Source organism: Rhipicephalus sanguineus, chromosome 4 (genome assembly GCF_013339695.2).
Source record: "Rhipicephalus sanguineus isolate Rsan-2018 chromosome 4, BIME_Rsan_1.4, whole genome shotgun sequence".
Classification (NCBI taxonomy): Eukaryota; Metazoa; Arthropoda; class Arachnida; order Ixodida; family Ixodidae; genus Rhipicephalus; species Rhipicephalus sanguineus.
This window is the reverse complement of record NC_051179.1, coordinates 84,036,775-84,053,645: the sequence shown is the minus strand read 5'-3', so window position 1 is coordinate 84,053,645 and position 16,871 is coordinate 84,036,775. Positions and strand designations below refer to the sequence as shown.

At 47.9% G+C, this 16,871-nt stretch overlaps 2 protein-coding genes across 2 annotated transcripts in view; both read left to right on the top strand.

Annotated features, from left to right (window-relative positions):
* Positions 1-16,871, top strand: part of LOC119390358 (translocation protein SEC62) — a gene marked incomplete at its 5' end in the record, with an annotated part of 434,026 nt that overhangs the window by 403,342 nt on the left and 13,813 nt on the right.
* Positions 1-16,871, top strand: part of LOC119390355 (translocation protein SEC62) — a 35,117-nt gene that overhangs the window by 5,870 nt on the left and 12,376 nt on the right. The window contains exons 3-4 of the mRNA XM_037657961.2: positions 319-424; positions 6,187-6,352. Coding sequence (XP_037513889.1) covers positions 319-424; positions 6,187-6,352 — 272 coding nt within the window. The remainder of the gene's footprint in view (positions 1-318; positions 425-6,186; positions 6,353-16,871) is intronic.

Below are 16,871 nucleotides of genomic sequence, written 5' to 3'. Positions count from 1 at the left end.
TCCTGGCCATACTTAGCCTTAAATAAAATGCAAGAACATGCTCACGGACTTAGGCTTAAAAGGTGGTGTAAGTAAAAAACCTGAGGTAGTCTCAGTCATATCGGGAGTTCTTCACAGTGATGCCTCCCGTAACTTTTATAGTACTTTGTTGATAAACTAGGATTTTCAAGTCAGGGCTCACAATGTCATTTTGGGTGTTCCATAGTGTCAACAAGTTTTTCTTGCATTAGAAGGTGCATCAGATATCAAAAGAGTAAGAAAGGAGCAAATACTGGAAGCCGTATGGTGATCCATGTTATCTTCAAATTCTTGATGTAGCTGCCAAAGCTGTGGACAGCCTCCTGGAGTCTCCCTGGGCCACAGGGAAGCCCAAATATGAACAGCTGTTCACGACGAGAGAGTCCGTCGTGGAGTTCATGAACACGTGAGCCATTTTTTCCACATTTTACAGCGAAAGCTGTTTTATGAGATCTCAACAGCAGCCAGTTTATTTTGGTGGCATAGTTGTTTGCCGCCATCACCGCTGGTATCTGTAATCACTATCGTACGCAATGAGAAAAAAATATCCAGGATCGAGCGGGATTTGAACCCAGGCCCTCTGCATGGCTGTCGAGTATTCTACCATAAAGCTACGCTTGTGCTTGAAACTCCTTTGCAAAAAGACCCTGTACAAGTGTTGTTTTGGGCAAGGAATCATGTTAGCAGATGTAATATAACGTTGTAGAAGAGTTAAATAGCAACCAGGCGTCGCACAATGCGAATTGTGTAATGAGTGGGTGGTTTAAAGCTTCCCACCCATTATCAAGGGTTCAGCCATAATTTGTCATCAGCCACAGCATCAGCAAAGTGTACATAATGCCTTACAGATGTTTAGTGAGTACCTTGCTTCTCCTCAAAGCCACCTTCCTTGCATTACCACAAAGTAGTGCTGTGGAGCCAACTTGTGTACCGAATTTCATGTACAGTAGAACCTCGTTGATACGTTCCCGCTTCGTACGATTTCCCGGCTCCTACGGTCGAAATTGCGAAAATTAAAAATAGCCGAATACAGCTTTGTGTAATACGTTCCGGTTAATACGTTCCCAGAAAATACGATTATTTGGCAGCAACGTTCAGCACCGCGAAAAACCGTGGTCGTATGATACGTTTTGTACTCAGAAACTCTCATTCGGGTGTGCAAAAAGGGCCCTCTCGTGTACTTGTGAAGCGCGAAGTGGCAGACAGCTGCCGCGTGGCGATGGCAGCTTCTCTGCAGTGCCTTTTCCCCCTCCGCGCTTTCTCTGCTTCGCTCAATTGTCCCCTCCGCGTCTTGTACGAATTGCTCGATCGCCGCTCTTTGTCAACCACACACCGACCCGAAGGCAGGCGGCGACACTGGCCGTCAAAATCTTCAAACGGCTTGCCGCGGAAACGCACATGCCGCCGCCGCATCGCCACCGCTGCACAACATGCCGCGACCCGTAACCATAGCAACGTCGCCATTGTGCCTAGTCAATATGGCCGGTAATTTCCTTCACACTTTTCTCCTGGAGCGCATTCGCTTTTGGGTTGCTCCACCCGGCACAATTCCAGTCGACGTTCGTATTTCTCTGGCTGGGCAATTGTGCCTACCAGCGGGTCGTCAGAAGCTGCCAGAAAAGATTTGTTCTGGAAGATATCTGGGAGGTTTCTGGTTATCAGACGCCAAAACGAGACGATGTGCGCTCGCCGCCATCCTTGTGAGGACTCAACAGATCGCAGTGCGGGCGCTTGGGGACTTCACCTTCGGTTACCATTACGCCGGGCGTTATCTTTTAAAGCCCGTTCCACCGTGCGAGATGGTGCGATTACGAGTGGCGGCGAATATACCAGCGCATGTCTCAAGTTAAGACAGAACGCAAACTGATCAGCGCAAGTGTGCGACGTAGTATGCGATAGCCGCGAGCAGCTGTCGCTTTCAGGGACGCTTATCACTTTCGCGAGATTTCGCATATCGTGTTGTACCGCGATTGTTACGTGCACTGCGAAGAGTTGAGCTTGTTAAGCCTTTAGAGGGGCGGCAGTTTTCTTCACGGATGGGGCGAGCCACGCTTGATCTTGTGAATGTACGTGATCGTATCGCAAATGCGTATGCTCGAGAATATCACTTCTGCCTTTCGGCAAACCTAGCCCAACCGACGCTCACGCGGCGCAAAGTTTCGTCTGCTGACACGGCGGTAGCGTTTCTTTACGTTTACGCTGGTTGTCCCAGGGTTCGATTTCACAATATTCGGGTTGTCTCGGGATTTCAATACACGTGACCGCGACTTTATTTTCGGTCAGGACTGGAACTAGCTGGCTCACCTATGGCGGCCAGCGAGATGCCAGGAGTTCGAAAATCGAAGAGTCCTTGAGAAATAAATGTTTTTTGCCCTTGCACCTCAATATGGGCTTGTCAGCCTCAATTTTTACTGGATTCGGATCGTACGTTTATTTTCTGCATTTTTTTCGGAAACGTATCAACGAGGTTCTACTGTATAACTCGTACAGTCGAACCCCGGTACAACGAAGAATTCTCGGTTCCCCATCAGCAATCCATAGAGTCAATGCATAAATATGCTCGCCACAACGAGCACCTTTTCTTCTGCTGTTCCGCTTCAATGAAATTTTATGATGCAATTCCAGGCCCAGAAATTTGATTTGCAGTACACTAAACTCAATCTCAAACATTTTGATGCATTTTAGAACATAAAAATACGTCGACAAAGTTTAAATCGCGTGTTGGCACCACTAGAAACCGCTGCTGTTGACTGAGCATGGGGACCACTATTGCTTGATAGCGATGGCAATGAGACTGCCCTGCTTTTGCCACTGGCTTGAGTTGCTTCTTAGTCACGGATAATCTGAAGTCAAAGCTCAGTTGTTCACGCTGCAGCCTGGGGTGCAATTGTGGAACGATGCCTTTTTCAATGCCAATGCTTTTTCATGCTTTTCACGTTTGGCCAGTGCGTCCAGTGGTCAGAGCAATGACGCTGCTGGGAAAAAAAAGAAGCAACCGACACTTTTTGAATTTTGGAAAGAAAAGTTTCTTTGTTCCACTAGCCCAGGTCAGCTATATTTATTTCGATTTCACTACAATAAAATGTTCGCTTAAATGAAAATTTTTCCGCGCACCTTCGGTTTCATTGTAACGGGATTTGACTGTACCTTGACTTTAGCTCCGAATTTCCTGTACATTTTGTGCATGTTATACACGAGAGAATACCACACTTCACGATATATATTTGTTGCTTTGTGCGACAGTTGGCCGCCCTTGCAACTGACATGAGCCTCATGGAAGTGGGGTGGGTGTGGTGTAAGCAACCAGTGTTATGGGAAGCCAACGTAAGAACACTCAGCACATTGCTGAGGGTCTGCACAAGATCGTATTAAGTGCGAATGCACTTTATAAGCGACCCTGAATCCGCCGTCCCATAGCAACGGCGCGAGGAGCGGAGAGGAGCGTCTGTAGCAACGGCGCAGCGACGTCACGCCCCACGTGACTGCGCGCGCTCCGCCCTCCGCTCCGTGGCTGCGCGCGCCCCGCGCATTGCCTGTGGTGATGAAGGCCGGCGGCGAGACGCCGAACGAAAGCGTGCGAAGCGAGCCGAGCACCCCGAAGCCGATCTGGCGCGGGGACGCGCGATGCGTGAGCGAGCGCGGGCCCTCGAATTCGATCGGCCGGACGCGCGCTTCAAGCGAGACTTCCTGGACCGCAGCTTCGGATATAGCTGCGCGGTGTGCCATCGACTGTGGTTCGACAACAACCTGAGCCCCATCTCGGGCGTGCGCAAGGCCGCCAACAAGTTGAACGCGTTGCGGGTTCTTTGGAACGAGTTCGGAAGACAGATCATCATCATCAGTAAAAGTGCTTTGCACTTAAAAACGGCCAGACCTCCGTGTGTCGGCTGGCGCGTGCTCTCTCGCTACCGTCGCCTTCGCTTGGCTCTGCAGTTTAGTCGCGCGCGCCCCCTCATAGCATCACCCCGTGCTTCGCACTTCCTCATACTCCCCTTCGGGGAAATGCGGGTTTTTTTTTTTCTGCCGTTTCTTTGATGACGAGGTTTGTTCAGTAGCCAGGAGCTGGAGTTCTGAAAGGCTATTAAACGTCTTTACTATCATCACCGAGATGGTGAAGGAATCATCTTCATCCGCAAGGTTACGCCATAGTAGTCAGTGCCATTAGCAGAATGTGGAACAGAGGTTGAAATACTAGTATAATGTGTCTTTTGCCTACTAGTTTGGAGTCTTGCCAGGCCAGCTAAAAGATCATCGGAGTTTCCGGCTGCATGGTCAGTCAAGCTGCAGTCAGCGTTTCATTCAGTTGCCTTATTGGTGCAAAGTGATTGCTAAGACTTCTCCATGAAACAATAAAAAAATACAATGTTCGTATAGCAGAGACCTTGCTTTGTTAAAATTTAGGCGTTTTTATAAGAATCTTGAATGAAATTAAGCGTTTTATATATCAGCTAGTTTATTTTGACCAGTTTCGTCACAATGACTTGAGACCATAGACTGATTCAGGGGTTGTCATGACCCTTCCCCCCGTAACATTCTGGTGCATGGTGCTAGCATAGAGCACATGAAAACCTTCCTTTACAGTTGTTACTGTTATACTTTTAAAAGTCAAGAAAAGGTTTGTTGAACTGGACATTATTGCCGTGCTTATCTGTGTGTCAGTGGTTGTCTCGTGAACTGGCACCTGCACCCTCACTAAACTGGTGACCACATTAAGAGGCTAAGGTCTTATGCAAGGTTCTATTCATAGTACTTACATGGCAAGTAAGTTGTGTTTACATCAAGGGAATGTGTACTAGGGATCACTAGTTGTTCCTCATGCAATTTATATTTGTTTTAAGTCATTGACTGTGTATTAAGTACTAGTCCTTATTCAGAGTCAACCTGCATACTCTAACGTTAAAAGACTATACAGTGGAATCTCAGTAAATGGAAATCTCTTAAACGGAATCGCTGCTTAAGTGGAACAAGTGCCTCTAACATGATTGGTTTCGCAGGGGTGCAAATTTTGCACCCCTGCTCATCTCTCAGTACTAACGGAACTCCCGTTAAACGGTGATCCATACTTTTTGGTTCCCTTCAGATTCTGTTTAACGAGAGTCTACTGTAAATTGCCGCTGCTCTATCCAGCCAAAACAGATTTGAGCTGCATTAATGCTTCCTCCGAATGCCTGAAGAAATCTGATTGCTGATTGCTAACACAGAAGTAAAGCGGCGGGTTTCGATGCTGATGCTTCCTGGCTGAAAGATGCTGGCAGGCTACTTAGTTAAAATCCATGATATAATGTGTCAGAGCGACTGAACAAGGAAGTGATAGGAAGAAACATATTGCGTCACGTCTTATTTTTCATGAGTTGAAGCTTCACCCACAAAGACTGTGGGCAACGCGCTGCGCAGGCTGCGCCGTGATGTGTAAGAAGCTTTGCGATTGGTTTAGAACGTTCTGTTAAGATTGTGTGCTGCACGCGAATGTTCCAGCTTTGTCGAGAGATAACGCCGCCACCAGCGATATCGCTGGAAAGTTCGATAGCGCCTGTATAAAAGCCCACGCGCTTGACCGCTTGTCAGTTGATCGACGGTCGACGCTCTGTTCGCCGCTATCAGTGCATACCGTGTGTATTGCTGTAAATTAACTTTCCGTTTCCCGGCCACAAGTTCGGCCAAATAAACAGTTTCATCTTGAAAACGCTGACTGCTGTCTTCGTCAATGTCACGACCACGTGACATCCTGTTTCTTTAGCACTTTGTCCGCGGGTGTGTTTCTTTCCAAGTCCTTGTTTTGTCGCACTTGCACGCGATTCTTGTTTTAGAAAGAGCTGTCTCATTAGAGTGTTCACTGTAATGCAAACGAGTTTATTATCATTCTTATTTTTATTGATCTTAAAAATCTATGCAGCCATCATTGTAATCTATTGCTTTCTCGACGTCAAACACCCCTTCAAAAAAATTTTGGATCTGCTCCTGGTCATGTCTGTTTAATGTAAATACTACAAGTAGTGCTCGTGTGTTCTGTATACATTTTCAAAAAACATGTGCATCTATAATTAGCGTGTTTGTAGTGTAGATAGGCAGGATATAAAGGTCATGAACAGAGGCCAGCAGAGGCAACCGTGCATTCTGCTAGTGCGAGTGTTCTCACTGTACATTAGTTTGCCCTTCTTCACCGTGCAGGCTGCTGCAGCACAAGTTTTTCCACCGGGCCAAGAAGATTATCGTGACGAAACCCAAGAAGAAAAAGGACGACGATGACACGGGAGGTGGCACACCCAAAGCCACCAAGGAGAAGAAGAAAAAAGATGAAGTGGATGGCTCCAAGGAAGGCACCGAGGAGAAGAAGGTATGTGGCTGTAAAGAGAGTAACAAAGGACAATGTGTGAAGGAGCATTTGGGACGTTTCACGTGATGCAAAACACGGCGATTTTCAAGCTGCAGATTCGATTGCAGTGAAAAAACGGCCGATCGCTCTCGCCACAACGGCCAGCGGCGAGCGACCAACATGTTGGAAATCTTTCACTGCGTTTGCAGGAGTGGAGCAATGTTTTGGTCGGGACCCGTCAAAATTGCACTGGCTTGTTTGTTTCGGTTATGGCTGCTGTCGTGCAATTCGGAATGAATGTCGGTTGGAAAGTGTTTTTAAATGACAAAACACATGTGCTCTTTGCTATCGTTCATGGAAACTTAACACTATCTCAATGCGCACATTTTTACAATACCTTTGAAAAAATATGCATTGCCTGCCAAAAAGAACGGTAACACGCAACCTTGCGCACCGTGGCAGTTGCAGAGCAAAAATCACAGTCCTCTCGCAGCGACGTGAAACGAAACCGCCATTAGCAGTGGTTGCAAAGGGAGTTAATAGAGCGAACGGGACGATTTTTTTTCTCTGCACTCGCAGCATGTGAAACAGCCTTTACTATGATCTACCATGTTTACTAGATTCTAATGTCCTTTATGGCCTGCACTTGCAACTTATTCATTGTATTATCACTAGGGGTGTGCGAATATTCGAAATTTCGAATGTTTTTCGAATAGTGTTTGCTATTCGATTCGATTCGCACTGGAATTTTACTATTCGAACTATTCGAACTTCCCAAAGACAAATACAGTCAACGTCCGATTGATGGTGACCCCTTCAGATTTTTAATATGCTTCACCTCATCACACCCCCGTATTGCGGCAAAGCTGCCTGTCAAGCTCCGTTACGGTCGAACATAGCCAAGACACAGTCAACGTCCCATTGAAAGTGGTCCCTAGATTTTCAATATGCTTCACCTCGTCACACCCCCGTTTTGCGGCAAAGCTGCCTTTCAAGCTCCGCTGCGGGCGCAAATGTATTAACTAAAAATAAAATGCTGGTTCCAACATGGAGATGAAAGATGTGGCAGAGTTGGGGGCTTTATTAATGCTGCTTTGGACCTGAAATTTGGGCAGGAAGTTCGAAAAATCGGACGCCGAAGCTTTTTAGCATCCGAAATTTCAGATGTTCTTAAATATCGACGTCTACGAGGCAGATTTGGAACTCCAGACTTGAAGGGAGCACACCCTTGTCCACCACATCAGTTGGGCTTCCACAGAAGTTGAAAGAGGAGGAGAGGCTGGAATCTTTGCCTATCACGTGTAAAGTGTTGTCGGCAACACTTTGGTTCGACCAAACCATATACATAAATACAATTCGGCCTCTACATTGCCTCATTCTTGATAAGACAACTATGAAATACCACCCCGCCAGTGCTTCATCAACCTAGCAAAAAGAAACACTTTCATGTTGCTATCTCATAAGAATATGCTTAGCAATCCTCTCCAACTTTCTTTTTCTGCAATTTCACTTCGAAGTATTCGAGAAATATTCGAAAAATGTTAGATTCGATTCGCACTCACACTTCAACATTCGAATTCGCTTCGCACCTGAAATTTTGCTATTCGCACAGCTCTAATTATCACATTTAAAGGGCCCTTCACTAGGTTAACACATTTCAAACAAACGAGAAGGACGCTTAGATTGCTCCGTGGCGATTGTGTCTGCGAATTGTGGAATGCCTGTGTGGTGTAAAAATGTTCGAAATTTTAATGCGAAGGTCATATACCCTTCGTTTAGCAGGAGCTGTGTGTTAAAAGAGAGAGTGAGAGGTAACACACGCATATGCCTACATAATAGGCACTTTTTCGAGCATCCAGGGCTGATCTGCAGTTGCTCACGCTGCCATGTTAGTCGTGAAATATCACTAACCGTGGAACATCACCTTGTTTCTGCATTTAATGTACAGTGAGCAAAGCCTCCACTGCAAGTTCACAGAGAAGCCAAATAGAAAGCGAGTAAGAAAAAGACCAGGCTAGTAAAAAATTGTGGCTGGGCTTGTGATGCCCATATAAAAGGCTGTTTCCCTTCCGATAAGTACAGTTGAATCCACTTACAATGATCATATTTCGGTGCGCTTATGATTTTCCTATGCTACCCATTGAAGCTGCATCCACATACAGTCGCCGATCGATAAATTGGACACTGATAATTCGGACATGCTCGGTAATTCGGACAGTCACGTGGCACCGCCGATGATCCCATAGAAGTAATGTTTAAAGACGACCGATATTTCGGACAGCTGCGAAATCTACATTCGATAATCCGGACCCTGTCCGGGACTGTTGCGCATACCGAATCACCAGCCATTATCTGCTCCGGCACCCGTACCATACAAAGTATGGCCTCAGAGATCAAAACGAAAGGTAACTGGTGATCTATGAGGCTTTATTTTGATCGCTACTTTATGCCTCAGAGATTTGTGATTGGAAATGCCGACCTTGGAGGCACTGGTCAACTGTGGGAAATCGTATCGACATCGCGAACATCCTACATTCCGGTTCCTGTATCTCCGCGCTGCGCTGCTATCGCCGCCATTCTGTCGAATGCGTCTGCGGTAAAGCGTTTTGCACGCACGTTCATTTTTATCTTGAGACTTGCTTTATTTTACGCTCTGCTGTCTCAAAAGATCCGAGTGAAATGACTCCAACGATGCCCTCACAGCCAGCGCTGAAGGCCGCGCCGACGACAACAAAACACGGCAGATACAGTCAACTGTCGATTTTTCAGACGCCCGATTTTCTCCACATGCTCGAAAATTTGGACGCTTTCGCGGCACCGTCACCAGCCCCATAGACGTCAATGGTCAAGAACGTCTGAAATTTCGGACGTTAAAACTCTTCGCCGTCCGGTTTTTCGCACTTTCTGCCCAAATTGCAGGTCCAAAAGGCAATAATTGAAGCCCCCACCTCTGCCGCGTCTATCATCTCGTAGGTTCGAACCAGCGCTTTCGCGAGTCGACCCGTTTGCGACAGTAGCAGAGTCCGAAAGTCAGCTTTGTCACGATGCCGAAGTGTTATGGGGCGAAGCGGACCGAAAATTCAAAGGGGCCGCTATCACGGCGCCTTGCGGCGATGTCTTTACAGATAAGCAGTGGAAATGCACGGAGGCGTGATGGCGGCAGGTGGCAAACGCACCAGTACGGCTCAATCGCTGACAAACCTTACGATAAGCATCTTCAGTCAACTGCTCAATAGTGCATGTGGCCTGGTGCAGTTGCATGCATAGCGCACGCATTTAATAGGCGAGAACCCAAACGCGCCGCGCCGCCATTTGGGCTGCCTCTTCGTGCGACCGCTAAGTGCGCCGCACAGACGCGTTTCCTTCACGAACGAAACCAGCTCGTCATCGTACAGCGATCACATCACACTGGCGGAGATACAGGCCAATGTTACTAGAACAAACTCAGTTTCAAAGCTCCGTATCTCCGCCAGCAGAGAAGGGTGGTCCGAACGGCGGTCGCGAGAACTAGCGGCGCTGCAGTCCCGTCTTGCGCCACTATCGGCGCGTCGTCTGCTGCCACGGCGTAAAGCGGCGGTCCACCGCGCAACTGCGCGGCAACTTTCTTATTGTACTAGTGGCAAACTCAAACAATCATCATTCTTTCATTCGACGCTCGCGCATCTCATTTGCGGACTACTTAGGTGGATATGCATAAGGTCGTATGTATGCATTGGCCCGCGTGCGTTCGTCATTGATTGGCTAAGAATCGATGTTCGGTCTATATTTAAGCTGTCTACATTGCGCTTAACTTCCAAGCATAGGAGTTTCTAAGCGAATGAGGGTTTTCAGCGTAATGTTTATAACTACCATCAAAATTTTAGCCGCTGCCGTTTTATCTAGACCAAGAACAACCCAGCACGTTTGTAAAAGCCTTTATCGTGTACAAAGAAGCGTACTTACTCGAGATACAAAAACGTTCTAGAAGAACAGTACTCATGTTGTCTGCAATTTATTGAAAAAAAACTTTCTCGAAAAACATCACCAATGCTTTGCAATGTTTACAAGACACATTTTCGCGATGGTTAAAGGAATACTGACCCAAAATCGGAAAATTTTATGAGAACTCTGTAACTGAAATCTTGGTGTGCGATTACATCGAATAGATGTCATCTCTGAGCAATTTTTTCAGCGGATAGTTGTATTTTCGGTGTTTCATCTTTCTACGTCGCATCCTACTACGGTGCCTTAAACAATTCGAACAGATCGGCCGTGATGTGAGCACCGAGCAGTTATTCGCGCGTACTCTGTCGCTAGAAGAGTCGTCAGTATTGACTCCTTGGCACAAACATCAGTTTTTCAACTTTACCGAGCAGATGTTCCATGCCCGCAGCACTTCTTACACTCTGCGACAGCCGTTTGCATTTCGTGCTGTAGCCGTTCACTACGCAGTTAAACTGCTCGTCAACTACAATTATCTCTTGCACAAGTAAGTCACCGTTCTCGAAGCAAAGTGTGGGATTGGGCTAGTTGGTATTCCATTATTAAACTACTCAGCACGAAAAAATTGACACGGTACACATAGAAAAGACGATGACCAGCGCTGGTCCTCGTCTTTTCTATGTGTACCATGTCAATTTTTTTTTGCGCTGAGCAGTCGGTTCCCGAGCCGGCGCGCGTAAAATAATCCGCACATTTTGTTCGATACCTCGTCGTAAAATCTCTATAAAATCCACTGCTTTGAAGGCATAGTGACAGTTGACAACTGATCGAATGTCCATAGGCGTGTGCACAGGGGGGGGGGGGGGGGGGCAGGGGGGGGGGGGACGCCCCTCCTAATCACCTAAGAGGGGAGGCGCAAAATCTGCCCCGTACATTGACCCTTCTAGTCACCTAAGAGGGGGGGGGGGGCGCAAAATCTGCCCCACACATTGACTTAGTAGGGTGGGGGGGGGGGCGCTGCGATGAACCTTTGCCCCCCCTGATGGGGAACCCTGCGCACGCCTATGCTAATGTCAGTGTGATGCAACTCTCAGTCTCGGTAGCGTATATAGGTAATCGCCTGCCTTTCGTTTTGGTGTTCTATTTCTGGCGACTCCTCCAAACTGGGCACTGGGCTTTCGCGGGACGCCGTGCGTTTTTTTTTTTTTGTTTTGTTTTGGGGGGGGGGTTCGTGCCTTGGTCTCGAACATTTTGGCTTTGAAATGTGGCGTGGAAGTGCTGGGAACAAGTGCGGCACGGCAGCGGGCGCGAGTTCCCACTTTCCACGTGGGATCAAAACTTCTTGTCCCGCAACGACACGATGATAGTGCTTTACAATGTCGTCACTCTCAAAAGTAACGTCACAGACCTTGCTTTTGCAGTAAGCTTTCTCTCTTTGCGATGCAAGGCTTGAATGACGTAGGGTTTTTTGGAGGTCCGAAGAAGTGTCGTGAAGCGGAAGTGTCGCGTAGCGGAGTCGTCGTTGTGGTAGCCGCTCTTGCAGCCGGGCGCAATGCAAGTCGGCATAGCGCACTGTGAATCTGTTCGCCCTCGTTACGCTTCGTTACATCATGCACATGTCTTCGTACAAGACGCTAAGCCTGGTCAAGAACAGTCGCAAAAATGAAGAGCTAACAAAGCACAGACGTCGCTGTAACACACGTGCGCTCGTACATCGCCGGCGCTGATCACAGCAAGCGCCAGCCGCGGGAGCTAGACGTGACTGCAGCGCCACTAGTTCTCACGACCGCCACGCGGACTGCCTCTCCGGCGGAGCTTTTAAACTGAGTTTGTTCTAGTAACGTTGATACAGGCGGACTTGGTTGCACGTAAGCGGAAGTGCAGGCAGCAACGCATTGACAACTTTTTTCGGCCACCGGGACCCTGAAGTATCAATAAAAGCGTTTTTTTTTCTGACGCATTCGTTTTTTCGGACATTCGATAATTCGGACTTATTTACGTTCCCCGTGGAGTCCGAATTATCGGTCGGCGACTGTATAGCGAACATTTTTCAAAGCCTCCTACTTTTACAACAAACACGTCAGACATGGTCATGGTAAAAAATATGGCCCATACGAAGCGAAAAAAAAAAATTTAACAAGGCCTTCAATAGCATGAGAGAGGAGCGCACTCACGCGTGCCCCGCTCCAGTATACTCGTGACAAGATATCCTCGGTCGACGAGCACCGCACGCTGATTTCGTAATTCGCGAACGAGGTCGCTCACTTTCCAGGCTTTTCTTCAGTGGTTGAACGGCAGTGAAGAAAAAAGAAAGAAAGACATAGGAGACAGCATGTAGCCTTGCAGTCAGCTTTTGCACGGCAGCCTTTTCTGGCGGCATTCTCTGCAGCTACGACCGCCTACGATGAACCAAACAATGCCTTGGAATGCAAGAAGCGATAACCGCGATGACTTTTCTTCGCATAAAAGTTCACTGCACCCCTCATCTCGTCGACGCCTCAGTGTGCCGCAAAAGGTCTTCAGTCTTTTCAGTAACGGCAGAGACCGGTCGATCAATGATTACGACTTCTGCGTGACTGTGGCGAAAGCCTTCACAAATAAGCATCAGAAAAAAAGCAAAGTCGAGGTGGTGGCCGGCGATGAACATGCCATTATGACTTATCGCCGACAATTTATCACAGTCATCTGAAGGTGTTTGCTCGGCTATGCGTGTGGCGTAAACTGCGCGGATTGACGGTGGTACAAGCGCGCCATGCTGCCGTTTGCAAGTTCGCCACCGCCAGTGTCGTGCAAGGCCACCTTAATGTGTGCATCGCTTTGTAGAAACGAAATTACCCCGTTGGTGTTCAGCGGCGTGGGCACCGAGAGACGTCAATGCAACAGCCCAAGCATGTCGTGCCTCGTCGTGCAGGACCGCGCAGAGACGTAGGGTGCACGCTGCTTGCCAAACATAGGCGTGCGCAGGGTTCCTCATTGAGGGGCGAAGGTTCATAGCAGCACCCTCCCCCCGTTTTAGGTGAGTAGGGGGATGACCCCCCCTCCCCCTCCCCCCCACCCCGCTGTGCAGGCCCTATGCCTGCAGTCGTCGCCGCATTGAATGAACAGGCAACTCGCCACTTCCATGCACAATCCGGAGTGAAGCAGGCATGATGAACGCACAAACTCGCATGTACGGTATACAGCAAGCGGCCCGAAAGTGACGGCCTGAACCTAGTAGACAACGCACTGCACACAACTATCCAGGGATGATCTGCTCCACGTGGCGATACTTCACTTCATTGAAACGGTGCCAGGGCGGTTGTCGACATGCAGCGGGTGTGCACACTTGAAGTGCACATTTTCAAGGGCGAGCCCATATACAATGAACTACTGATATAACGACGACATTTCGCAGCACTTTTGAGTTTGTTATAAACGGGTTCAACTGTATATCAGACCTGTAACAATAGTTGGGTGGTTATGGTGTTGCTGCCGAGCGCAAGCTCACACTGTTTATATTCCACTATTGAGAGATTGGTAAACTGCTCATTTATTCAGCATTTCGTGCCTCAGGAGGTCAAAACCTTGTGTAATCTCGGGAGGTCAAAATCTTTTTGGGAAATTAGTCGTCGGTCTATACTGTAAAAGCTCATTCATTCGGATTTCATGGGACCGGAAAAAATGTTCCATATTAACCGAATGCCGAATTATCAAGAGTATTACAAAAACAATAAACAAATGTCTCTTACATGAAGGCACTTTCATTTTCTTGATGAATATGTAGATGCAGTACAGTCGACGTCCGATTTCCCGGACGCTCAAGGGACCGCGAAAACGTCCGGAAAATCGGGCAGTCCGGAAAAACGAATGCACGTGAAAACGCACCTTCTTGGTAGGTATTTTTCGCTGACGGAGAGGGTCACAGCCGGAATACAAGATTCCCATAGCAATTCAGCCAATGCATCGTTTAGGTGGCTCTGAAAAGAGCCGTTTATAAAAAAAAATACGACGTGGCCGGCACTACCTCATAGGTCAGCACTTGGGCGCAAAGAAGTCGCTTATTTTCTTTTGCACGGTCCGCTTGCCCGCGATTATGTCTGCCTCAATTTCAGTCAATGTCATGTTGCCGCTGTACACCAATGACAGTGTCATCAGTGCTCGCGTCAACTCCGAGCTCGTTGGCTGTGTAGGAGCTGGCTCTTTGTTCTCGGTGTCGGAGTCATCGGAATCCTCCGTAACTTGAATGATTTCGTCATCGGTCAACTCCGCACATAGCTCGAGGTCTTTGTCAGCGTCGGCGAAGCCCTCAAGGGTTATCTCGGCTGGAATCAACACGCCGCCAGCGCGCAGATCGTCGAAGGCAACGTCCGCGGATGGCAGTTCGTCATCATGAGCCTACGAGGTGGCTTTGTGCGCTTCGAAGGCGCGGACGAAGATGAAGGAGCAGTCGGTGCCATTGCTGTAAACGGCGAATCCGCTCGACGAAAAGCGCAGCACGAAACAGCTAGGAACTCGGTGGATGCTGAAGGTCGGGAAACGTGATCACTGAAGGTAGCGCGCAGCAGCAAACGATCAACCGCAGACACGACCGCAGAGCTGGCACAGCTGACAAAACAACCCGTGAACGAACACAGTGAGGTTTGGCTTGGCTAAGCTACGGCTGGCAACGGATTGACACGTGCGGTTTCGAGGTTACGGCAGCCGCGGCGCGGTGCGGCGGTGCTGCTGGCCACACCTGCGATGCGAGTATGGTGGGTTCAAGGATATGAAATGAAAACAACCAAAATGGCGGCGGCGGTGGTGACTTTGGGTCGGCGGTTAACAGTAAAAAGTCCGGGGAAATCGGATGGCGAAGGCTATAAGCGTCCGGAATTTCGGACTTTTTAATACATTGACTCTACTGGGAACTTGACGGTGCCACAGATGAGTCTGGGAAATCAGGCATGTCCGGAATTTCGGGCGTCCGGGAAATCGGACGTCGACTGTACTTATTTTCCATAGACCAGTGTAATAGCCGCAATTTTCGTCATTCGCAACTTCTTTCACAATGTGACCATGTGCCAAGTAACAACAAAAGCAACAGAAGTTTGCTGTAGCCGCTGAAGTCTTGGTATCAAACAACGTGATTGTGGATGACGACCACGCCTTTCTGAAGGCCTGTGACCGTTTCTGTTAACCGCGAACTCCTTGCCTGTCGGGTCCTTCGTGTCGCACATTTGCGGCACTTCGCCCTCGGTGCGCTCCGAGGATCGTCCGAATCAAGTGGTTTGCATTCCAACGGGACCAGACTAATCCGAGATTGATGTCAATAAACAATGCATAAGCCTTCAGGGACCAAAGAACATGTCCGAATGAGCTGACTTTCCAAATTGACGAGCTTTTACTGCGCAGTCATTTATTCCAAAATCTGTGTGCACATAGTGTGTGTATAAGCAGTACAAATTGCCAATATGGGAAATGTTGATTTTGTGCAAGTTTCTGTTGCATCTTTCACCTCGACTTCAAATACGTTGCAGGGATTTTTCCATGTATTGCTACTGCGGAAGTTGATGACTGTTTTTTTACTGTGAGTGCTGGGTGCATTATGTCATGGGACATACGTAGGGGTCTCTGTGACCATGCTCGGTGATCACTGTTTAATACGGACTGCGCTTTTCATAATTATATACAGGCCTGTTGGGACTGTATCTAATATTTCCGTGACCGAAAAATTGGTTGCGAAAATATATTAGTGCTATGGTAACCTTGACTGTTCACTTAAGGGGGTCGAATATCCATCAAGGCCAAATTTTCAGAGTCCGAAAAATCCATCGACGACTGTACATCTTTCTTCTCAATGCAGCAAGTTGTCCATTGTGACATTGTCATCATGCATACTGAGGAACGCCCCAATCGTGTCGAAAGCATCCAACATATCGTGGGTTCGTCGTCTCCTTCCTGTCGCTCGTGCCTTGCTCCTCGGTGTCATCGGTTTCAAGCATGCTGCTTACGACGGCCTTGTCAGTCAGCCGCAGAATGTTGTTGAAATAATTCCCAGAACCATTCTTTGAACGGCGAGAGAAACTTGACGTATGGCAGCAAAACCGCTTGCGCATGGCAGCCCAAGAATAGCAAATAACGAGACGCCGTGCCACTAGCGTGAACTTCGATGCTGCTGTGCATTAAAGAAAAAAAAAGGCTTTCTAAACAGGCAATGTGGCAGAAATGATAATGTGTGACAAGTGCCACTGCTTCCGGCACTGCGCAAATATTGTAAGCAACGATGGTGGTGCCCACGTAGGCGCAATGTCGTAGTAAGTCTATGCACAAGGAAAGAAATTTGTGGGCATTTTGCGCTGTGGTAACCTTGCAATTGCTGATAAGTGTGTGGAAACATGCCCTCAATTTTCGTTCTTGTGGGATTGCAGTTCAGAAAGATTTCATCGCTGAGAAATACGGGATGCATTAAATCTTAGGAGCGTTCGACGTGAACAGGAAAATATTTTGTTGCACGATTTCGTTACTGCAGATTTCAACTGTATCATCATAGTACATTGGCAGCAAGAGTACTCAACCAGGCAAACAAGTGGCTCTCATGTTGTGGAATTTTCTAGTTGGTTCTAGTATATTTCGCGTGTTACAAACTTCTCTTGAGTATGGC